The sequence below is a fragment of the Arvicanthis niloticus genome, chromosome 9, assembly GCF_011762505.2.
Source record: "Arvicanthis niloticus isolate mArvNil1 chromosome 9, mArvNil1.pat.X, whole genome shotgun sequence".
In the NCBI taxonomy this organism is placed as follows: domain Eukaryota; kingdom Metazoa; phylum Chordata; class Mammalia; order Rodentia; family Muridae; genus Arvicanthis; species Arvicanthis niloticus.
In genome coordinates, this window is record NC_047666.1 from 76,673,242 (window position 1) to 76,698,250 (window position 25,009).

Consider the following 25,009-nt stretch of genomic DNA (forward strand, 5'->3'; position numbering starts at 1 on the left):
AATCACAAATCTGAATGTAGAGTCATTGGTCTTCCTCTTTATCCCACGTGCCCTGACTGCCTCGCTCACTCCCTTCCTCTGTATCTAATCTCTGTGTCTTTCTCATATACATACACACATATTCACACTTGGGCAAACTTATTGTAGGACATGAAGTTTGGTTGGTGGGTTTACTTTCCATGTCTGAACATTCTCATCTCTAATTACACTACCAGTGTCCCCATAGTCTTACAGTCCATCCTGTCTTCCATCCTAGATCATTAGTCCCACAGGGTGACTTGCACAAACACCCTCCATTCCTTTCTGGTTGCCACCATCTTCCTTACAACATGGCTTATATGCCTTTTAAGCATTGGGTTCATATCCTGGCACTGTTTCTGTATCTCATTTCTCTTTCATACTTTCCCACCTTACCTACAGAAATGATCTCCTGAAAGCTCAGTGCCTTATTCCTCTGTAAATGCCTTAATTTTATCCATTTCCCATAGAGAGCTCCTAAGAGCAAGCATGGCTTTCAGAAATGCCCATGAGCAATCCCAATATAACGTGCATACTTTCTCACTCACTAGTCTTTCTTAAGCATCCTATATTCTGCCAAGTCTTCATGACTGAGAATCATGTTGTTCTTTCTCCCTTTACTACCCTCTTCTCCAACTGTGAAAAAAAACTATACTTTTTCCTGTGACCATCTCCTATGGGTTTCTTGCATATGGGATGTTGTTTTCTCCTTCAAATCTAATCACTCCTTATCATAATAATTTTCTTTTTTATGACATTTTTCTTACTAAGCTGTAGAGTGTCTATATAATATATAGATATAACATATATATAACATATATAAATATGATTTAACTCTATGATTTAACTAAACAGATTTTTTAAATTTTCTCATGCTTGTAAAATCATGGAGCTTCTGCAAAGCAGGATCTCAAGTCTGAAGAACCAAACAATTTCCTCAGAGACATTCACACAAATGTCTGGTTATACCAGGGGTATAACCAATATTCTGCAGCTGTATTGTTGTAAAGTGCATGCTGAATAAGTTATTCTTAAATTCATTTTTTTAAAAATTATTTTCTAAAGAAGAAAAATCAAGAAGTAAAGGAGCTCACCATTACTCTTAATGACACGAGTCTGCTGCTTCACGTGGTCGTTTGGAACGCCGTAAACTTCTATGATCACTAACATGTCAGCCGTATTAGAGGGAATGCTAACAGGCAACTGTATCCCACTGATGACCTATGCAAATGCACATGACCAGCAGGATTTAGTTGAGCAGGAAAAGGCATCACTACTTGACCTTAATCAGATAGCATATTCCCAAAAGACAAAGTCTCTAATTTTTTGCTACAAAAACTGAAGCTAGCAAACCATGGATATTTAAATTTGTAATCCTTTTACTCTCAAACATCACTAAATAATGAACAAAGACCTGTCTAACATACTGTTTTTACTCAAGTGAATTTATAATGGAATCCACAATGTCCGAAGTTTATGATTCATTAGCATATATTTTTATTTTAAAAACATGCTTTAATCATTTTTACTAGTTCACTATTACTGCTTTCTCAAATATGAAATGTTATACCACGTAACATTTTCCTAAAAATTTACTTTTTAATTAGTTATAAAATTTGACATTATCCACTGTTAACCGTATTGCCGTACCCAGGAACTGTAGAACTTGATAAAATCAACTATCTCATAGGCAGGTCAGGAACAGGGATCAAAAGCTTATTTCTAAAAGTTAGTAGTTATATTTTTATAGAGATTATTTGGTTGTCCCAGTTAATGATTGGATCAAGATTGTGTTTTGATTTTAAGAACAAAGTGAGTATAAAACATTTGAAATATGTTGATTTAAGATGAAAAATAAAAGTTTAAAAGCTAGGAACCCAGCCCTGGATAACTGCTGCTGGTCACTGTACCTCCCACATGCCCCCTGATTACCTCCCATACCAAGCCGTCAGTTGACCAGAGCTTACTCAAGGTAGAACAGGTAGACTTGGAGAGCCACATAGAAGGCAGGAGAGGAGAAGAGAGGGCCATGCTGACCCTTGGGTGGTCTCTGTTCACACAGACGCTACCAAACTTTCAGAAGACCAGAGATAGAGCCCACAACTCCCAATACAAGTTCCACAAAAGAAAACAGAGGCTCAACTCTCTTACAGTTTAATCTTACTCTGAACATTGTACACATCTACACTGAAAAAAGGTAATGAACAAAATAAAAAACAAAGCACCTACTCAAACAGTGATCCAGATTCTAATGTCCCAGAACAGAAATAAAGTAACACAAAAAAGCAAGACAACATTCCCCACCTCAAAATTACTAATCCTATGGTAATGACTCCCAATAAAAACAGCCAGGAAGAACCTCTAGGCACAGTTTAAATGAACGATCATAACCATGTTCAAACATCTCAGAGAAGGACAAAAGCAAAGAGCTAAGTGAAACGCTGAAGTTAATCAAAGACATAAAATTTTGGTTCAGCAGAGAAAATAGGAAAAAAAAACCAAACAATTCTAGAAATGAGCACATCAATAAGTGAAATAAAAACATAATAATAAATCTCAAAGGAAAAAAAAAACATCACTAACAGAATAGGTCTGGTTGAAACCAATGAGTTAGGGCTGGAAGACAAAGCAGAGGAAATCTGTCACTCAGCAATGGTCAATGAAAATGTAAAATATATATGAATAAAACATTGGAGTTTTGGAACAGAATACCATGAAAAGACATACATTTTAAATATAGGCCTAAAGGAAGAAAAAACATAAAAAAAAATCACCAAGAATAATAAAATCATAGAAGATTGCACAAATCTAAAGAAAGAGATGCCCATCCACGTATCCACAACGCCAAATAAACAAGATAAAATCATCATCGTCGTTATCGTTGTCATCATTATCTCCCCATGATATACTATAGTTAAAATTTTTAACAGAAAATAAAGAAAAGGCATTAAGAACCGTAAGAGAGAAAGATCGAGTCACTTTTAAAGCCAGTGCCATCAGAATAAAAAAACTGATTTTTCAACAGAACATTTGAAAGCCAGAAGGGCTGGAGAAAATGTATTCTAATTTCTGAAAGACCACAGCTGTCAACCCAGACTATTATACCCTATAAACTATCCATTAAAATGAAGGAAAAAAAAAACCTTTCCCTGATAAAAATAGACTAAATGAATTTATGATCACTAAGTCAGCTCTACAGAGTCTACAAGGAGAAATACTTAATTCTGAAGAGAATCATAAGCAAACCAAGAAATAACAGAGAATAAGTAAGTAGAGCCATGATTGTCAGTCAAAAGAAGTCTAAGAAAACACTAAAAAAATCAACAAAATGACATAAATTGATACACATCTTTCAATAATATAGTTCCTGACACTGAAAGACACATTCTAGCAGAATGGATGAGAAAATGGGACCCATATTTTTCTGTCTCCAATAAATTCACTTTCTCACAAAAACAATAAACACCATCTTATAATAAAAGGATGGGAAGGAAAGGGGTATGCCAAACAAACTGAACTAAGAAATAGGCAGGTGTCACTGTAAATATTCTAACACATGACAATACATTTCAAATAAAAACCAGTTGACCAGAGATTACAAGGAAGGTCACTTCATATTCACAAAAGGACCAGCCACCAAGAAGGCAGTATAAATCTAAACACATATATTCCAAACACAGGTTGACCCACCCTCACTGAAAACACGCTACTACGTTTAAAAACACAGATAAACCCAACACACTGTGTATGGGTAAATTTAATTCCAATTTTCACCAATAGACAGGATATTGTGGCAAAGCCTGAAGAGAAAAACTCTGGATATCATAAATCAAATGGAATGAGCACATCTACAGACCATTGTACACAAACACTAAAGAATGCACATTCTCAGTAGCCCATAGAATTGTCTCCAAATGATCATAAATTAGAACTTAAGTCTCAACAAGTGTGAGAAAATTAAAATAATATCCTGCATGCTTTCAGACCTTAATTAAGACCCTGTCTGACCTGAATATGTTAGAGAAGAAAGTTGGTGATATATAGTTGGCTTCAACCTACAGGCACAAAAACAAAAAACAAACAAACAAAAATGGCTGTGTAAAGAGAATTCTGAAAACACAGATATCAAGACAAACAACTGACAAGGGAAAACTTATGTAACCAAAAGGCTTCTACACAGCAAAGTGCATCAACATTAAACTGAAGAGACAGCCAACAGAATGAGGCAAAAATCCTTCTCAGCATTATATCTGACCGAGAATTAGCATCCATAAAGAACTTAAAAACAAACAAATTTTAAAGGCAATTAAACATCACAAAAACCACCAGCCAATCAAAAAATGTGTCATGGAACTAAACAGGGAGAGTTACATGAGTTGTGTGTAGTAAGTTCTCAAACAATAAAGCTATAAACCTAAAGATGCAGTTATAAAAATTGAACCACATTTTCAATCACTGAATATGATTATATGTTTCAAATAAATGGTGGCTTATATAAAAAAAAAGAAAGAGAAATAGAGAGGCGCAGAATAGAGAACAGGAGGAAAAAGAAGAAAACTTGATGTGTAGCTTCATCTGTCCGAAATCCACACGTTATGACATTCCTATACACGAAGGTAACTAAAAATATTTAGTGATCTGTATTCAAGAGGCAGAAATCATTCAGCGCAGTTAGATATCAGTATGTTTAGAAAGAAGATTGCTCATAGATATTCACTACACTATTCCCAGATATGAGTGCTTGCCAGCTGATTAAAAGCTCAGTGGGGAAAGGGTGTGTACAAAATGGGACTGGTTCAACTTTGTATACCCTATGCTGAAGAAAAGGAAAAGAAGGGAAAGCAAAGCAAAGCAAAAGAGGAAAAGACAAATGGGTTAGACCAAAACTTGAAGTTCAAAGATAACAGAGTAAACTGGAAATATTGATTTTCTTCACCAAAAAAACTCAAGGAAGCTTCTAGTAAACCCATATCTTCAGGTTTCCAAGTGGTGCTCCCAGAACCTGTGTGATTCAAGTAGCCAACTACAAAGCTCTTTAGAATAACCACGAGGAGAGGACCCACTTGTATAGCTGTGGTGGCTGCTTCCCAGGAGACTCACTAACCTGTCAGTTTGAGTCCAAGCCACTTAACACCTCAAAGTGAGACTCTCAGAGTATAAGCCTAGAGTAGGAGCCCAGAACATTCATAAGCATCTGTGTGCACAAACTAGCCTGAAAATTCATTTCCATTCAGACAGCACGGATGCTCCTCCTACTATTCTCAGCAGGCAACAGATGTCACTCATTCAATCAACTTCCACATATGAAGCATATGTTTTCTGTCAGACCCTGTCAAGTCGGCTTGAACAGAGCCCAGCTCTTATCCTTAAAGAAGCCTCAGATAGCTGGGGAGCAAGGACAAAAAAACGATTATAATGCCATGTGCTTTGTTCTATAATGTGCTTGCGTAGGCTGTGATGGAAGGAAACTGTAAAAAGAGAGCACAACCAAGAAGAAGCGCCTCCAAAAAGTAAGGGTTTTTAAGTCATGACTCAGGCAAGTCATAGCATCTAAATTTAATCCCAGCATGCAGGAGGCAGCAACAGGCAGATCTTTGAGCTCAAGGCCAGTCTGCTGGCTAGAAAGATAGCAAGAGCCAAGCCAGCTATGGCTACACAGTAAGACCTTGTCTAAAGGATGGGTGGGTGGAGAGAAACATAAGAGAGAGAAACAGAGAAAGGAAAGACAGAGACAAAGGGAGGGGGAGGGAAGAAGGGAGAGAGAGAGAGAGAGAGAGAGAGAGAGAGAGAGAATACTTCAAGAAAATAAATCCTGGTTATGGTTATAGAATAAGTTAAGGCTAGATGTGGTGAGACACTGATAGAGAGAAAAAGGCTAAGCCTTGACTGGGAAAGTAACTGGTAAACAGAAATGATTGTTAAATACTAATGAAATCATCATTATAATAAAATTTCTCTGTTTAACTTAAGGGAGAAGGACTAAAGTCTGTGACTAGCTGTTTTTGCTTCGTTTCTTTTTACAAAAGGTCATTTTAAAAGAGAAATGATTATTCAGCTTATGGTCCATCATTGTGGGGAAGTCAAGGCAGGAAGCTGAAACAAGTAGTCACATCCGCAGTTGAGAGCAAAGAGAGAATCAGTGCATGCAAGCTTGCTGCTCATCTTATCTTCTGCTTTCATACAACCCAAGCCTAGGGAATGAAGCCACCCACTTTCAGGCCACGTCTTCCCAGGCCATTTAACCCAATAAGAATCTCTTACTTCAAACTGGAGAGATGGGTCAGTGGAAGAGCGCTTGATACTCTTCCAAAGAAACAGAGTTTGATTTTCAGTAGTCTCTTGGCAATTTTCAACCTTCTTCCACTCCAGCTCCAAAGAATCCAACACTCGCATCTGACCTCCATAGGCACTAAGCATGCATAAGATGCATAGACATGTACAAGGCAAAACACCCATTCACATAAGATACTAAAATAAAATCTTAAAAATAAATCAAAGTCATGCTCACAGGCCAATCTAATCCAAACAATCTCTCACTGAGACTCTCTTCCCAGGTTCCAGACTAGATCAAGTTGACAAATTCAGACCCAAAAGAACATACATGGTATATACTCATTAATAAATGGATAAGTGGTTATTAGTCAAAAAAAGTACAGAATACCTAGGATACAATCCACAGAACTCAAGAAGGTTAACAAGCAGAAGGGCTCAAGTGATGATGCCTCAATCCCACTTGGGAGGGAGAAGAAAGCAGTCACAGAGGGTTGAGGGGGAAGGGATAAGGAAAAGAAGGAACATGACTAGGTATTGGGGGTCAGCAGAAACCCTGAGGGCCTGCAGAAAGAATGGAAACAGACAACTTCAGGAAGTAGAAGGTGGAGGGACCCTCTGAATGTACCAGAGACCTGGGAGGTGAGAGTCTCTCTGGACTCAAAGGGAGGGACTTTATATGAAATACCCAAATGTGAGGAGAGGAACTTGTAGAGTCTACCTCCAGCAAAAAGACATTTGCTGACCTCAAGTGGAGGATGCGGTTGCCATCCCATAGTCAAAAACTCTGACCCAGAATTGTTCCTGTCTGAAAGAACTGCAGGGACAAAAACGAAGAAGAATCTGAGGGAAAGGAGGCCCAGTGACAGGCCCAAAGTGGGATCCAGCTCAAGGGAAGACCCCAAGGGACTGACACTATTACTGATGCTATGGTGTGCTCACAAACAGGAGCCTAGCCTGACTGCCCTCTGAAAGCCCAACAAGCAGCTGAAAGAGTCAGATGCAGATATTTACACCCAACCAATGGACAGAAGCTGCTGACCCCTGTGGTTGAATTAGAGAAAGGCTGGAAGAAGCTGAGGAGGAGAACGACCCTATAGGAAGACCAGCAGTCTCATCTGACCTGGACTCCTGAGATCTCTCAGACACTGAGCCACCAACCAGCAGCATACACAAGCTGACATGAGGCCCCAGACACATATACAGCAGAAGAATGTCGTGTCTGGACTCAGTCAGAGAAGACGCACCTAATGCTCAAGAAACTTGAGGCCTTAAGGAATGGGGAGGTCTGGTGGTATGGAGGTGGGGCGAGGGGCACATCTTGGAAACAGGGATGGAGGAGATATGGGTTGAGGAACAGTCAGAGGGAGGACCAAGAGGGGGATAAAGATTGAACTGTAAAAAAAAAAAAAAGGATTAAAAAGTAATAAATAAAAAAAACCACCAATGTGAGCTGATGGCACATGTTTAAGAAGTCAAAAGAAGAAACCTGATGATAATGAACTCCTGGAAGAGGACAGCAGCAAAGGTGGCTCGACCAAGAAAAGGGTTTGTGAAGACCTGGAGTGGACTGGAAAGAATTTATAAACGGATGACATGGGAAGTGAAGGAAATGTGTAACAGCACTGCCGTGTTTTCTGGTCTGAGATGGTCAGGTGAATGATGCTATTTATTGACATGTCAAGAAAAAAGTTAAAGGTAGATTGACTAGGAAGGGATGTTAGGCTTTAAAATTTTAAGTTTGACAGGATAGTGATTTAATAAGCATGGGCGCTTGGTAGACTGTTTAAAACTAGACTTCAGGTTCTAAAAAACAAATGAGGTCAGGTTAAAGATTTCAACCTTACTGGCGGTTAAAATCATGAGCCTTTGCATATGAGAATGAGAGAAGAATCATTAGTTTGGAACAAAGGTTAGGTAAAAGCTTTATGCAGTATAAATATTTTAGGAGTAGTTACAGAAAGAGGAATCCATCAATGAAAGTGAAACAGATTTCCATGGCAGATAGATAATAAATCCAGAATAAAATGAGACTTGAGTGTGTTATAAAGGCTCTTAGGGGTGGCTAATTCACCTTTTCCTACTGAATCAACGATTTAAAAGATGCAGAAAAGAGGCCAATGTGACAATCCCCTTGTAAAAGAAGCTCCATGGTTAATAATACTTCTCCACATGCCAAAAAGTGTCAGCGAATCAATATCAGTAGCCCCCATTGTAGGTGACTTCTAACTAGCTACTCTGACTGGATTATAGTGTCACAGCATCCGACAAGCAGGAGAGAAGCCGACTGTGTACCTCACCAGCACACACTCCTGCCAAATCCAAAGCTTTTCCTCCCTGCCCACCTTTCCTCAATTGTCCTTTTAAATTTGCCTGGTTGTGGGGGAGCATCCTTCCAGGGACAGGGGACAGGAGGAATGGGGTGAGGAATTGTGGGAGGGGGACTGGAGGGGAACAATGGCTATATTGTTAGTTAGTTAATTAATTAATTAGAATGCACATGCCAAAAAAATTTATACAAAATAGTTCATAAATTCTCTCATTCTTTACTGGTATTAAATGGCTAGGGCCTAAAGTAGGTAAGAATGGGCTCCCAAGCCCAGAAGTGTAATGACAACAGTGGACAGACATGAGACAGAAATTGTAAGTGAAGCATATTCTGGGAACTGAGTTTCAAGCATTACAGCCAAAAGTGAAGACCAAGAGGCCCACTCAACAGCTGACAGAATCCCAGACCTCTGCTAGGTAGCAGCATGGAACATGTGACTAGAAACAGCAAGATCACCGTCCCAAATCCCAAAAGAATATCTGAGATGGTGCCAAGGGTTGTAGGAGCAACTAGTTGAACAGGAGACAACCAAAGAGGCCAGGCCTATGCAATTCATTAGTGAACAAATCCTAAAACTGTAGTCTATGTAGGTGGATGTACAGCCTAAGGCAGTGGCTTGTAATTAAGTGGAGAAAACAAAAAAATGCAACCAGACCTCTTTGAAAGGTTCAGTGACATTTTAAAAAGTAAATAAACATTGCATTTAGGTCACAGAGAAAGAAGAAAAGTCTGTGCTAATGGAGAGGCCTGCCTTTGCTATAGTGAACTTGTAGAGGAAGCAATAAAGCAAGAGATGAAAGAACGAACGAGGAGGGAGAAGTGGGAGGAGCGGGGGTAAAGATAGAAACAGAGCCACATGGGGTGATCGGCAATCAGAGACTAAATGTGCAGCAGACAAATGCACATCTATATTAAAGTGGAAATAAAAACCAAACACAGGGGTCTGAAAAGATGACTCAGCAGCTAAGAGCATGCAGTGCTATTCCACAATGGTTAGCTCACATCATCAGTTCCTACAGCTCCAGGGGGATCAGATGCCCTCTTCTGGATGCCACAGGTATCTGCGCATGCGCGCGCGCACGCGCGCGCGCGCACACACACACACACACACACACACACACACACACAAATAAACAAATCAATCAGTCAATTTCAAAAATTAAGTATACATTTTGAATCATTGTAGGGAAGAAATGTTAAAATCCCTCATAAATTTCTGGAGGACAATGAGAACATCCTAAGCTTATAACATATTAATAGACATGGATGATGAATACAGAAGAAAGTACACCCATACCTGTATTTGCAATCAAACAGAGTTCAAAGACATAGCAGAAAGAGAACACTGCACTCCAAAAGTAAGAGATGAACGAGAAAGAAATAGTTCCTTGAATTTGCTGCTGAAATTCTGTAAAGGTAAGGGACAAGAAGTATCATGTCTTCAAGGTCATCAGCAGGCTGACCTGAAACCACTCCATCACAATGCTCAATGGTGAAATACAACGGAATGGTATAAATAGATCTCTCTGAGGAAAAGGTTTTAGCCTCAATATTTCCATTCACTGGCAGAAAATCATTCATGTGAAAATGCACACAGAGAAAATTTTTCAGACACAGAAAAAGATGCTAAAACGGCCCCTATTAATTGTGTCTAGAAAGATTAACAGAAATTTAAAGGGCATTAGAGCTGATCCGTAGAATTGAAATATTAATGTACACTCTCTAGTTTACTTAAAAAACCAGCAAATAAATAAAGCAAGCTATTCATCTTACTCGGATTGTGAGGGTAATTGGATGGCCATCACTTTCTGGTTCATTTGGGTTAAAGCCCAGGGTTGTGTCTCTAAGGAAGTCTGGTTTCAAAACATATCCAGTGCCTCCATTATCCAAAAATTTCCCATTTTGCAAATCCATAGGCAGTCCAGGGGTTTGAAAATTCAAGGCCACTGTGATAAAGAAGAATGTTGACATTGTTTGGAAATAGGCAGCATAGTTAGGTTCAGTGGTGTGTCAAAATTCTTAACTACTGGCTACCTTCATGTTTCCTAAGAAAATGGATCATTTACCTAATAATTCATGGTTTTTTTGAATACGTTGTTGCCTTCTTGTCATAGTGGTTTGACTAGAAATGCTCACTATAGGCCCACAGGGAGGGGCACTGTAAGGAGACGTGGTCTTGTTGGAGGACCCGTGTCACTAGTTGGGGTGGGCGTTGAGGTTTCAAATACTAAAGGCCAGGCCCAGTGTCACTCTTTCTTCCTAATGCCTGAGGATCCAGATGTAGAACTCTCATCTACTTCTGACCACATCTGCCTGGATGCTGCCATGCTTCCCACGAGGACGATAACGGACTAAACCTCTGAACTGTAAGCCATCTCCTATTAAACACATTCTTATGTAAGAGTTGTAGGGGCCATCGCGTCTTTTCACAGCAATAGAGACTCTCGTGTTACTGAGTGTCTGTGAATGGTAACATTTAATTTGTAAATTAAATTATTATATAGTTGTTGGTTGGTGGGTTAGTTTTTAAGACAAGGTATCATATAGCCCAGATGGAAGCCTCAAACTCTCAATATAGGGGAAGAAAACCTTGAACTCCTGAAACCCTGGTGTCATTTTCCCTAGCTGAAATTACAGGTATGCTTCAAGGGGTCCATCTACTCTACAACTCGGAATAAAGAAATGAAAGTGTCATTCAGAATGGATTACAGAAAAGTAGTCCACATGTCAGATAAACAGATAATATTCAAGGAATATAAGGATGAAAACGGATGGGGCGCTAAATCACGAGTAGAGTGTTGGTTTAACTTGTGTGGGGCCTTAGATTAAATGGTCACTACTGAGTGTGTGTGTGTGTGTGTGTGTGTGTGTGCGCGTGTGTGTGTGTGCAGAGAGAAAGATGGAGAGGGGGGAGAGAGAGAGAAAGAGAGGAGGCACCAACTATATCACAAATATCCAGATCCAAGAGGTGGATATATTCCCTGAGAAGGTGAGAAACTAATTTATAAAGTGCCTGGAACATGGTCCTGGTATAAGTCCTCCCTCAAGCCCTCACTATCCCACCTGATCATACTTCCCATCTCCTCAGGCCTACATGTAAGCATCTCCACAGTCCAGGTGATAAGAATGAGCCCTGACCCTAGGTGGTTGGTGCTGATGTCATACTGGCTCTATGGTTATCAAAGAGAATCTGGCATGGAGAAATAACCATTCCTGTGACCCTACTCACCTCCTGAAACTGTGACCATCAAAGCACATGTAGGTTAAAAATGAAGAAGGGCACTTGGCTTGAAGGAGACTTGAGCCTAACTCAAGTGAGGAACTTGATCTTTAATCCCCCCTCCTATCCATCTGGTATGCCTCTCCCTCAAACACACATAATCCAATATCCAGTCCTTGTGAATTAATCTAGGCCCTCCAACCTTCACCTACATCTGCCCCCTCCAGATATTTGGGAAAAAATTTAGCTCTAGATACCAATGATTTATCATGGGTGTCTACTTCCAGAGCCAAAACTTATCCGGAAATTTCCACTAATTCACACAAAGAATTTATTTCAACTTACATTTGCAGATAGGTCATTACCCTACATAACATACCCATCTGACAGCCTACATTCCAAAACTCTTGAGGGTTAAAATTAGAAGAGTCTGCTCTCATCAATTTGGGGTAAATTCTGGTGATGAATGCCGCGGTGTGAAAAATAAACTCGTGGACTACAAAGAGAAAAAAAGTAATAAAAATGTTTGAAGCATTTGTAGTCAGTGAAACAAGCTATTTTTGTATATTATTCACGTGTGTGAAATAATTCTATACATGACCTTGACAAAAATATTTATCAGCCACAAAATAAAAGAGAACCTATGCATTTATGCTTACATAACAATTCATAATATTTTATAATTATTTCATGGGACAACTTAAGTACCCTGATTATTTACTTTGAACGATGTCACTATCACACCTCCAAATTAATTCCAAATTAATGCAAGATTACACACAATTCCAAAATAAAATGTTTTTAAGTAACATATTTATCAACTTTTAACCCTAATTTTCGTATGAAGATGTAAGTCATATGAAGCTACCTGTTTCTAGTTAAATTGATTTAGTGATCATTTCACAGATTTAAACAAACCCCTGAGTTATCTGGTTTAGCTCCCAACCCTCTGGTCCTGTATCTTTCCCTCAGGTGCTTCCAATCTCTGCTTTCACCCCTCTCTTGCCAATTTTACTACTTCCCAACAGCACTGTTACTAATATCCCTTTTGCTGAGCTATTCATTTGCTTACAATATGTGTATAAGCATGCATATGTAATCTGAATGTACTCTGTGCATTTCTATCTGTCTATATTCTAAGTGACTTGGAATTTAAAACTAATTTGCATCCTTCACCCTTTCACTGACATCCCTTTAGATTGTTTTTTAGCATAAATATCCTGGTTTTTTCAAGAGTTTTCTCCTTTCACTGAACAGATCTCATTGCCACAACCATTTCTGACGGTATGACAACCAATCTTCATAAAAGTGATGGCTGTGTAAAGCTCATAGTATTTGCTAATAGGACAGAATCCTTTTCTCCTTGTCCTAACCAGTATAAAAAAAAAAAAAAAAAAAAAAAAAAAAAAAAAAAAAAAATTGCTAATTTAAAAGCCAAGCATTGTTTTGAAATCATGCTTCCCTTCTGTACTGCACAGAAGTCTACCCATAGGTACAACATGCACACTTGAGACCTAGGGCTTCCCATCTACATAGTGATACATGAATTATCAATAAGGTTTCTATGATAGTAAATTCATCAACCTGATTGGGTTAAGAAACATCCAGCATCAGTGAGGCACACCTACATTTGAGTCTATGAGGCTATTCCTATGGAGGATTAACTGAGAAAGTCCCCCTCAGTGTGGGTGGCGTCATCCCACCAGGCTAGGTCCTTGTATTGTTAATAAAAGAGGGAAATGAGAAAAACAATTGTTCACAAGGTTCTGTATCTCTTCCTTTCTTATCAGCAGAGATGTGAGCAAACACTGCCTCCTGCTCCCACTATGATGGAGCTGCAGCCACTGAGCTTAGTCAGCCAGGAAGGACTGTGTCCCCTCAGACTGGAAGCCACTGTGGCTTCCTTCCTGAAGCTGCTACTTATTGGACACATTTGGTCACAGCTGTGAGGACAGTAGCTAAAAATGTTGCTTCTGAAGCTTAGCACCAGAAATTACACACAATTTATTACAAATTCCCTTCACGTTCTTTCTAGAAACATGTGGAACTCAAGTAAAAAAGAGAAAATAAAACTACACGTGATCTCAGCACTCAATTAAGAATTACCAATAACTGGATGGTGTGTGTCCTTCCATTTCTATCTATATGCTAATTGTCAAATGGACTTGTATTATTTATTCCCTTTTACTGGCTACCACTTGTTTTACACTCAACTGGGATAATGTGCAAATGATTCCATTTTGATGACATTCCAAGATTCTATTTTGGGGATGTTTATGATGATAAGTATAGTAATACTAGGTGTTTGTGCAGTTAAATCCTTGTTACTATCATTAATTCTTTACTATCAGTGACTTCTGGTACAAGAGAAACAGTCTACCCTCTTTAAGACATAGTGGCGTTATGCACAATGTCTGAGCTCAGCTCTCCTAATCAGTCTTTAAAACGCTTTGTATGTGTTTAATATAGTAGGAGTGAGAGAGTGGTAACTACTTCCTCTATGCACAGTGCTCCTGTACTTATAAATCTAAAAAGCTACCTGACACTTTGAGGTGTCAGATGCCAGCTTAGTAAAGCAGGTCATTCAGTCTCTCTTGACTGTACTGTGCAGTAAGAAATGCACACAACCCAAGGTGCAGAGATGACTCAGTAGGTAAGAGTTCTCACTGAACAAAGATGCAGACCTAGTTTAGATCCCCAATACTCATAAAAAAACAGTTTCTTAGTTAGAGTTTTTACTGCTGTGAACAGACACCATGACCAAGGCAAGTCTTCTAAAGGACAACATTTAATTAGGGCTGGCTTACAGGTTCAGAGGTTCCGTCCATTATCAAGGTGGGGACACGGCATCATCCAGGCAGGCATGGTGCAGACAAAGATGAGAGTTCTACATCTTCATCTGAAAGTTGCTAGTGGAAGACTGACTTCTAGGCAGCTAGGATGAGATCTTAAGCCCACGCCCACAGTGACACACCTACTCCAACAGGGCCACTCCCTGGGACAAGCATATACAAACCATCACACCCAGCATGTCTACATGAACCTATAACCTCAGCACTGTCACAGGGCAGGAAGGGATGTAGATCAGTGAGGCTTGCTGCCTAGCTCCAGTGTCCAGGGAATATAGAAGAGAGTGACAGAATAGGGCCTGATATTTTCATGTGCATCCTGCATGATCACAAATCCATGCATCCACATACACACACCAGTCTCCTCTTTCCCTTCCTCCCCCTCTCTCTCTTTCTCTCTCTCTTGCTCTCTCCCACTAAGGTTTCATAAAGTATTCCTTCTTGTTGCCCACAATACAGCCTTCCATTCTACTCTATTGTATTCATTCCACCCCATTCCATAGACTGCTGTGAAAGGCACCTTTCCAAAGCACACAGTGGCCTAGGCCACAGTGAGATTGTAGTCTGTTTCTGCTAACACGTTCTTCCAGGAAAATCCAAGTGTCTTGCAGTAGGCTCACCCTGCCGCTAGGCCCTATGACTCATCACTGTAGTAGCACAAGTTGCCCACAGAAGGGTCCATACCTCACATTCTCAATCAAAGTGCCATGACCTTTAAGGCAATTAAACAAGGACGGTAGCGTACACCTTTAATCTCAGTGCTCTGTAAGTTCAAGGCCAGTCTGGTCTACATAATTATACCTTAATAGGACTTAATAGGAGAGTGTTTTTGATATAAAACTTAATACAATTTAAAAATATATTGTTTTATGGATTTCAGACTATAGGTATTAAGAATTTTTAGGTAGATATTAAGAATATAAATGCAACTCTAAATTATATTAAGTGAATTGAAATTTAATAAGAATGTACATTCATAAATACTCCCAACTCATGTTAAGTCCTTAACAGTGAATAGAACTGATTTAAATACTCCATCCTTTGGAGTTGTAAGCATTTACCTCGCAGTTTTGAAAGTTTTCGAGCTCGAGACTCCCCAATAGAATTGGTCTCATTAAATTGCTGATAGACTCTTGAATATTGGAAGCTTTGTAACTTCTCAGCTTTAGTATAAATGACAAGATCAGATAAGGCCATAGCTATTCTTAGCTTCCTGATCTAAAAATAAAAAAATATAGTGGTTTCACATTTCACACCTTTAAAATGTTTCTTTTATTTTTTAATTTTTATTATATTTTATTTACATTTTAGATGTTATCCCCTTTCCCTATTTCTACCCCCCCCCCGCCATTAACTCCCAACCCCTCCCTCTTACTCCTTTTTTTGCTTTTATACCATTTTAATTTCATGCAAGCATTAAGGTCAGTTCTAGGTTGAGGAACTAGCAATACAATAGATGCAAATAGTCAAGGAACAAACAAGACAATAAACACAGAGTCAAAGAACAAACAAGTAAACAGTCTTTTATAATAAAAGAAAAATGCTTTTAAACAGATCACTTCAGTTTTTCTTAAGGTTATCTCACCCCAAAACACTTTAGACTAAGTCAATGTGGTCGTTTTTATGGCCATAGTATTTATTGATCATAAGCACTAGACTGGCCTTAAAATCTAATTTATGTGTTAAGATTTGAGAATAGCAATTTTTACTATTTTCTTGGCCTCTAAAGATCTTAGCTTATTCTCATACATTTTACAAATTTAAGAACTGTAACCATGGGCATATTTCCAGTTTGTTCTGACATTTTGGGGTAATCTCTATTGTACAGTAGACACTTGCTCCTCTACTGTATTTCCCTCAGCCACGTCTCAGGGTTGTGAAAAGAAAACCCTTGTTCATGCTTACACTGCACATGAGTAGTTGACGCTGTGCACTTTCCTTTGCTCCATCCATTTCTCCCACCACCCTCTCCCTTGATCCCACTGGCTGATCCCAGTTCTTCCCCTCCTCCATTTTCATGTCACATGGATTCCCCTTGCTTCTCTTATCCCATCTCAGTCCTTTATAACTCGTCATTCCTTCTAGCTGTCCTCATCCTAATATTGTGTATATGTACGTGTACATAAATACAAACATTGCTTCCTGTATCAGAAGGAATGTGCAGTATTTTCCTTTCTGGGTCCAGATGGTCTTGCTTAGTATAATGATATCCAACTCAAAGATAGTAAGTGTCAAGAAATAATAAATATCAAAGCAAAATAGGACATCTATATCATATACCCTTGCAAGGCTCAGTGAACATTACAGGAGAGGATGATAAGTGCCAGAGGTCAAAGAAGATTGTTGAGAAACAGTGTTTTCTAGACAGGAAATATAGCCACTGTACTCTGCAGGTTGCCAAGATCAAGACAGCCAGAATTCTACCAAAGAGTAGGAGAGGGCTCATGAGGGTCTAATAGCAGTGGAGGGTCACTGCAGGAAAGAGAGTCAGTTTTCTTTAGTAGTGTGGTCCACAATAGGTTGTCCTACACCCATGAGCATAGAGATAAATATACAGGTGGCAGTAATTGGACTAAAAGAAAGAGGAAGAGAAGGAAGAGGAGGAAGGAAGAAAGGAAAGAAGGAAGGAAGGAAGGAAGGAAGGAAGGAAGGAAGGAAGGAAGGAAGGAAAAGGAAGCAGAGTAAGAAGAGAAGGAAGGGGAGAAAATAAAGAAAGAAGAGGAAAAGAAGAGGAAAGGAGAGGGGAGGAAAAGAATTCACTAAGTGGGAGGAGTGTGTAGAGGCAATGAAAGGAGCTGGATGGAAACATGGAGTGAATATGATCAAAACACATTGTGTACATGTATGAAATTACAAAAAAGTAAAGATTTTAAAAGATAAAAAAAATAGAAAGCTTTATAAAAGACCTACAACTAAAATAATGATAATTCAGTTGATTTGAAAGATAAGACAGAAATTGAAAAGGTGGAAACTAAAAATCAACAATCGAACCCATCAAATGAAAGTTGGCTCTTAAAAAAAAAAAAAACAAGATTAACAAACCTCTATCCAAACTAATCAAGAGAGAGAGGATATCACAAAAAAAATTAAGTTAGAGATGAAGAAGACGTTTCAACTGATTCCAATGAGGTACAAAGGTTTATTGGTAAATACTTTGAAAACTTATATTCAAAAGAAAAATCTAGAAAAAGGGACAAATTCCTAAATGAGTATGGTTTTTATGTGTTTAAATACAAATCATGTTAAACAGTCTGCACAATCACCACTGACCACCCCAGCATCAGCTGTTGATACAAACAGGAAGGTCATGGCGGAGACACAAAACAAAATGTTTCTCACTTAGATAGGCACGCACTGTGTTTGATCCTGTAAGTCTTCAAAACTTTGTTTTTGCAATCATCTTCCCCAACTACAGAGAAAGTAGGACCAAATATGCATGAAGTTCTGTCTGCCTGGTTAGAAACATTACATCAAGCCATCCCTCAGTTAAAATTCCTTTCAGGAGAAAGTAGGTTCCCACCTCTGTCAAAAACAAAACAAAACAAAAACCCCCAAAAAACTGGATACTGGATAGTAGCACATAACATCATAGGTGCATATGAATCCATTTAATACTGTGTAGAATTAACATTGATTCTGTTGCTTCTGTCTTTATTACAAGACAGAGAAACTGTATCATTTACCTCGGCACTATTTCTTCTTTGTAAAATACCTACTACACCCAAGAGCTCATAATAAATGTTTCCTGCAGTGAAAGTATCTGAGAAAAGTCTGCCACAAAAAGAGACAGATTTCAAATGTTACTGTCCTCTATCAACTTCTTTCCAAGTAAGATTTTAAATTGGACTCAGGCTTTCACAAAGAGGAAGCTGACCGCTTGTGTAAAATTACTTCAGCTTTTTCACCAAGAACATAGAATACTTTGATCACTTTTCTCAGGAAACCTGTTCTCACCTTTTTCTTGGCATCTGCTATTCTGCTCAGTGTCGAGGGCTCTGCATTCTTCTCCTTCTTGACCCGTGATAGAAAGACATCCCATGTTTCTGGCTCCTTTCTTGTATCTTCGTCACCATCTTCATAGATTTCTTCTTCCCATTCTAGCACTTTGCCCCTTTTGTCCATCCCCATCCTCTCCCGGGTTTTGGCTAAGGTTCCTACTTTTTTATTTTTCACTAATATTTTGAATTTTAGTGCCTATAAAGAAACAGTTGTAAATAAGTCATATGTATAAGCAAGTCATCACTGTGAACTTCAGAAATACTCCAACATACAATAAAGAGGAAGTGGGGCTGAGTCTGGGAATTCACCTACAGTAGCAAGGTATGGCAGGACTTCATGTTTTGGAACATTATTCACTCTCATTAAAAACAAGTGACCACAATTCACTCTAAAAGAAGCCTATTATGACGGGGGCTTTACTCTAAGTGATTTTTTTTCATATTTCACAAATCGCTAAATTTTAGATAGGTCAGAAAGTGAATTGAAATGTTTGTCACATTACTGAAGTTAAACAGTTACAACTTCTGGCAGTAGAAACAATATTCTCATCCAATATTAAAACAACCAGTGGGATCAGGTATATGAAGATGTCCATCAGCCTGTCCGACATCTAATATGGACTGCATTCCAAACTTATAAAGCCTCTTCAGTTGTAACCAACTTGGTATCTGCAGCCCATCAAATCACTAATATGACAAACTTTACCACCATCAGGGATGGTTATTGACTCTGCATTCAAAGCCTTCTGATACATTTCTCAACTATCTCTACCCTTCTCAAAAATTCATTAATATATTTGAGTGCCTACCACATATGCTACATACAATACTGAAATATGTGTTCTGAAGTTTTCCCTAGGGAGACAGACAATAGTCTCCCTTCCTCCCAACAGCCCCACATCTTTATTCTTCTTTTATGATGGCCCTTACATTACTCTATAATATGCAGTTTACAAAAATGCATTCTGTGCCCACATGCCAAGGGCATCAGGAATGGTGTTTTCTAGAGGGATACATTGTGTGTGTATGTGTGGGGGGTGTACTTCACAATTAAGAAGTCAAAGTCTTAAATGATCTTGTAGGAGGAGCTAAGGTGGGAGGAGTAAGAAGAGGAAAAGTAAAAATGGGGAGCTAGGGAGAACAGAGATGTAAGAGCAATGGAAAGACACACAGGTATGGAGAGCAGTTGCGGGTAACAACTTTTATTTAAGTTAGCTAATTGGGAAACAATTTTCTTTGTATGGACATATTGTTATTGAACATTACCAAACATATAAAGACTTTGATTAATCTTTAAGCATTAGAGTCTCATTTTCTTACTGGGCCCACATAGATGGTGAGATGGTCTGGGCAATGCCCAGCCTTACAGAGACAGCGTGGAAGATTGGCAGACCCATCTCCCACACTGGCATCTTGTGGTTGACAGGGCTGGTGTTTCTGTCTGGCCGTTTCTAGCTGTGGTGCACACGTGACCTCTGGCCACAGAACATGGCGGCTGAGCTAAACAGAGCCTCCGCAGCTTAGATAGACGGCTTGACAAGTGGCCGTTTTTTAAATAATTATTTCAACATTCTTGACTCAAGTGTCCATTAACTGGATTCAGTCCTTCCTTGTTTCATTGAATTCCTTTCCAGTTCTCTAGTGGACACCTTAATCCAGCATGAGGATGCAAAGCTAACTGCCTTCCTAGTTTTATCTCTGCTGTGGGTTGTTCATGCTTTTTGGTGGTGGGTAAGGGCATGAAAAGTTATTTTATTATGATTCATTCTAGCATAAATCTCCACAGCTTCAGAATGGGTATCCTAATCATATAGAAGTTTGTTGAGATCTATGGGTTTGTGGTTAAGGTTTCAATAAAAGCTTTTTAAATCTTAGATTGTTGGGCTGGGATGAGGCTAAGGTGGCAAGTTCCCAGGTAATGCTCTCTCTCACTGAAGACTGAACACGGTGTGAAAGGGGGACCTTATACTTAATTACTCATTGATTCCTCTGAGAGCACATCCTTACTGTACTGTGGAAGCCAAAACACCACTGCAAGCTATGAAGTGCAAAAGAAAAAAATTAAGGCGGAAAAAGAAAAGGAAAAAAATTCATGCAAATAGAAGACAGTATTCAGAGAGAATTGTTTCAAGTTTTCCAGAATTGGATCATGGCTCTGAGCTACATCTTTGGTGATTTGTGTCCAGCATTTTGCAACAATTCTTACAGTTCTGCCACAACTGAACATACTTAGTCTTTGAACGTTCTTCAGAGGTAGAAGAGTCATGATTTTTCCACTCATCAATTAATTTTTGTTCTTGGTCTCAGTTCTATCATATGAGCACAGTCATTTTTTTTAAAAAAAAAAATCTTCACTCATCCAAATGACATAAGGGAAAATATTAAAATACCACAAAATAATGCTACATTACCAAAACTGTAGGTATACCAAAACTCAAGTATTGACTATTAGAAAATATTACTTGGGGAAAAGAAAGCTCACTTATTTGATTGTATTGGTGGTTGTGTATCAGCCAAAGAAAACTAAGGGAAGTGGGAACAGCTTTGAATTTGAGAGAGTGGATCACAATTGCATCCAAGTCTAAAGAGATATCAAAATAGAAGTGATCATTTTAAGGAAAGGAAAAAAAAACAAAGAGATAGTGGGTCCTATGTGTTGCTGGGCAAACAGGTAACACTCATTCTGAGATAGACCCATTTGGAGCAATCAATAGGAAGACTTGTGATGACCAAATGAGCAGCTCTCTGGAGCAGGAGGAAGAGGACAGGGATCAAAAGGAGCCCTAGGGGCTAGCTTACAAGGGAGAAAACGTACTACCAGTTTGTTGATACTTTGAGTATGGATTCTGTTTACAATCTGAGCATCTTGCCTCTTTCTTAACCTTTAGCTTATAAAATAATTCAAATTCCTGAATTTTTATATTAAAATGCCTTCATGGTTTGGACCTATGGATGGAGTGATGAACATAATCAGGTAGTAGATTTTACATCTATCTCTATTTGTCCCTTTCCTGCTGCTGTTCTAAAATATCTTTACAAAAGTCACTTAAAGGAGAAAGGAGTTCTCTCAGCCTAGAGGACCATATAACAGTTCATCACAGAGGGAAGGTCATAGCAGCAGGAGCTCCGGAGCTGGTCAGGCAGCATCCACCATCAGGACCTCACACACACTGGTGCTCTGCTTGTCTTGTGTATTAGACAGCCCAGGCTCCATTCACGGTTATGTTGAGCCTTCCCACATTAGTTAATACAAGCATAGCAATCACCCCACAGGAACACCCAGAGTCCTGCCCTCCCAGGTAACTCTAGATTCTGTCAAGTTGCAATTAACAAAATTCACCAGATTTTATGAATGTCTCTTTCTTCACCAACTTAACAGAACATTCCTCTGGCAGCACATAGCAAAGCCAGCTTCTCTATGAAATAATCAAAACCAAGCTCTGTGCTGGTCTCTAACCTAGGTGCAAAGGTGACCACAATCTGTTCTTTGTTTTTTTCTTATTTTTCCCTTCACTAAGCGTCTCAGGCCAAGTGTTACCTCTGGAGACGGTAGACTATCTGGAAACTCGTCAAGCATGTCCGAGAGCAGGAAGTCCCCAAGGGTATTCTGCAGAATGTCGGCCATCACTTCCTGCTGACCAGGGGAGCAGTGATTCTCTAAGGACAGCACCACTGGGTAATCAGATGTCTAGAATAGGAACCATTCCTATGGTTATTCATCAAAACTTCTAAATTCTCCTAATGCAATTCTGTCTAAACATTTATCTCAAAATTCATCTCCAACATTTTTTATTTCAAAATATGCATGCTTTAAGCTGGAAATTACCTTAGCATCTGACAAAGTAAAGACTAAAAACCTATGGAAGGAGGACAATTCTCCTTTGTCTTGAAAATATGAGAAAAGCCTGAAACACCATCAGTATGAAATTATTTCAATAATTTATATAAGATCCATAGAAAGAAGTGACATATATGCATTAGCAAAAAATTGAAGGCCAGGCCTGGAGGCTTAGGCCTGTAGTCCCAGTTACTCATGACGCTGAGAGAAAAACATCCCACATTCAAGGCTAGCCTGTGCTAAAGAGTCTAAGGCCAGCCTGGGCAGCTAAGTGAGACCTTGTCTTAAAATAAAAAGTAAAAGCAGAGCTGGCAATATTGACCATTGGCAGCATACTTGCCAAGCATGCAGAAGACCCAGGGCTCAACATTCAGTGCTAAACCGTGCCCCTCCCAAAAAAAAAATGTGCAACTGAATACTCCCCCTAGAAACTGCTGTAATCTATTTTTATGGGAAGAAAACTTGACTTGAAGACCCTTGGTGTCGAAAGTTCCCCAAAGGTTCAGGAAGTATGCTTAATTACAAAATAATGGTCTCGTTACAACCCTTTGATACATGTGCATCATTGTGCTTGGTTTATATTCACACACACACACACATACACACACACCACCCAAGTATTACATGCTGTTTACTGTAAACGGGATTTCCTTTTAAATTTCACTTTCATTTAGGTCATTTGTTTATTAAAAAGCTATTAATTTTTACTCAGATTCTTGTATCCCATAAATTTCCTGACTCCACTTGCTAGCTCTCACAGCCGTCTGTAGAATGCTTGGGGATTTTTGTGAGTTTTACATGTATTATCATGTCACCTGAAAACAAAGAAACTTTTATTTCTTCCTTCATAATTTTAATGTCCTTTACTGATCTATTTTTACTTCTGATAAATATTGAGTGTGTGTGTATGCACACGTATATGCTTGTGCATTCTCTTGCCGTGCGTGGCCCGTGTGTGGCAGTCAGAGAACAACTTCGAGAGTTGGCATTCTCCTTCAGCATGTGGGTTGGGGATCTAACTTAATTTGTCAGGCTTGGTGGCCAGCACGTTTGTACACTGAACCATCTCACCAGCCCATTGTTCTTGTCCAACTGTTCCTCCCTGTTGTTGGGAGTCTTAGAAAACTTAGACTTTTACATCCTTGTGAGGACTGAACTTTAAGAGTGTGCCTAATGGTTTGTAGTATCTAGTTATCCTAAGTTAAGCGATGGGTGTCAATCAAACATATAGAAAGAACATTTGAACAAATGGACCATTGAGTGAACAAGACTTTAGATGTACCCGAAAAGCAAAACGAAACCCTCCAGTAAACAGGGCAGAGGTCACAGAAAACCAGTCAAGTGAGGCCCTGTGAGTCAAGGGTAGAGTCCAGCTTTTGTTCTGAAAAATCTTTGCAAGTGGGCATGATGCAGCTGGCTGCAAGGTTGTTCTGGTGTATGTGATGGATGAGAAATAAATATAAAGTCATGATTTCTGGCTCATATTTTACAGATTAGGTCATGTAGTCACAGGGCACAGTGACTTTATTGAACCTATAGGTTTCCTTTTACGTAGATTTTATGTCATTATTGAGGAAATTTTACTTACAATTTGAAAGAAACTGGCTACATTAAATTTTCAAAACAGACTCTCTGAAGGTACTATCTGAAGCAATTAGCAAGCTTAGAAAAATAGAGCCAAGTAATACTCAAAATTCCTTTAAAAATTTCACAAGAAATTATTTAAAAATTAGCCCAAATCAGATCAAACTTGTAAAGTGAACTTAGTTCTAATAAAATGTAGATATTAGCATCTATAAGTAATGGATTAGTCTATTTAAATCCTAATCACTGTTGTAGCAATAAATGATGTCAGCAATTGAGGTGTTGGATTGTTGACACAGTTCGTTTTATTTTTGTCTGAAAAGTAAAATATTTGTAAAATGCTCATATTTTCAAGATCAGTATGCCAAGCTCTGGGTTCATAACACATAAGAGAAATAAATACATTTTCAGCATAATATGGCATACCCACACACAAGCTTGAACAAGAAGTCCCATGAGAACTCACTACCTTTCACTTTAATAAACATATCTTTAGCTACTAAATACCACATGGATTTAGATACCTATCATAGCTCACAATTTAAAATATCACAGATTTAAAGTAAGGCCAGACTATACAGCATTTTGGAGCAGTAAACTCTTTTAATGCCTGCGTGGGGGGCGTGCACATACCACGAAGGCGTACTTGTTTATTGCTTGGATAACAGTTTTGAAGAGAAGTTTGCTGGTGAATGTGTAACCATGGTACACAATGGGTTCATTTTGTGCTCCGTCCCAGCAGTCAATTTCCAGACAGCGGCAACCTTTCACGAGGGCACTAGAAAAAGTTAGGCAAAATCCCTGTCATACCTAGTCCTTGAACCGTGGGTAGAATATGATCAAAATGTTCAGACTTTAAAAATAAATGGGCACGCCAATTTGTAATAGAGAAAAGGGTTGAAT

The 25,009-nt window shown here is 38.9% G+C and overlaps 1 protein-coding gene across 2 annotated transcripts in view; it reads right to left on the reverse strand.

Annotated features, from left to right (window-relative positions):
* The window catches only part of Plcz1 (phospholipase C zeta 1), a 51,466-nt gene that overhangs the window by 1,750 nt on the left and 24,707 nt on the right, over positions 1–25,009 (reverse strand). For both annotated transcript variants that reach the window (XM_034512129.2, XM_076940721.1), the window contains exons 6-12: positions 24,740–24,884; positions 22,223–22,372; positions 18,641–18,880; positions 15,748–15,904; positions 12,217–12,333; positions 10,391–10,563; positions 1,113–1,239 (exon numbers count right to left, since the gene is read on the reverse strand). In XM_034512129.2, the coding sequence (XP_034368020.1) occupies positions 1,113–1,239; positions 10,391–10,563; positions 12,217–12,333; positions 15,748–15,904; positions 18,641–18,880; positions 22,223–22,372; positions 24,740–24,884 (1,109 nt within the window). The remainder of the gene's footprint in view (positions 1–1,112; positions 1,240–10,390; positions 10,564–12,216; positions 12,334–15,747; positions 15,905–18,640; positions 18,881–22,222; positions 22,373–24,739; positions 24,885–25,009) is intronic.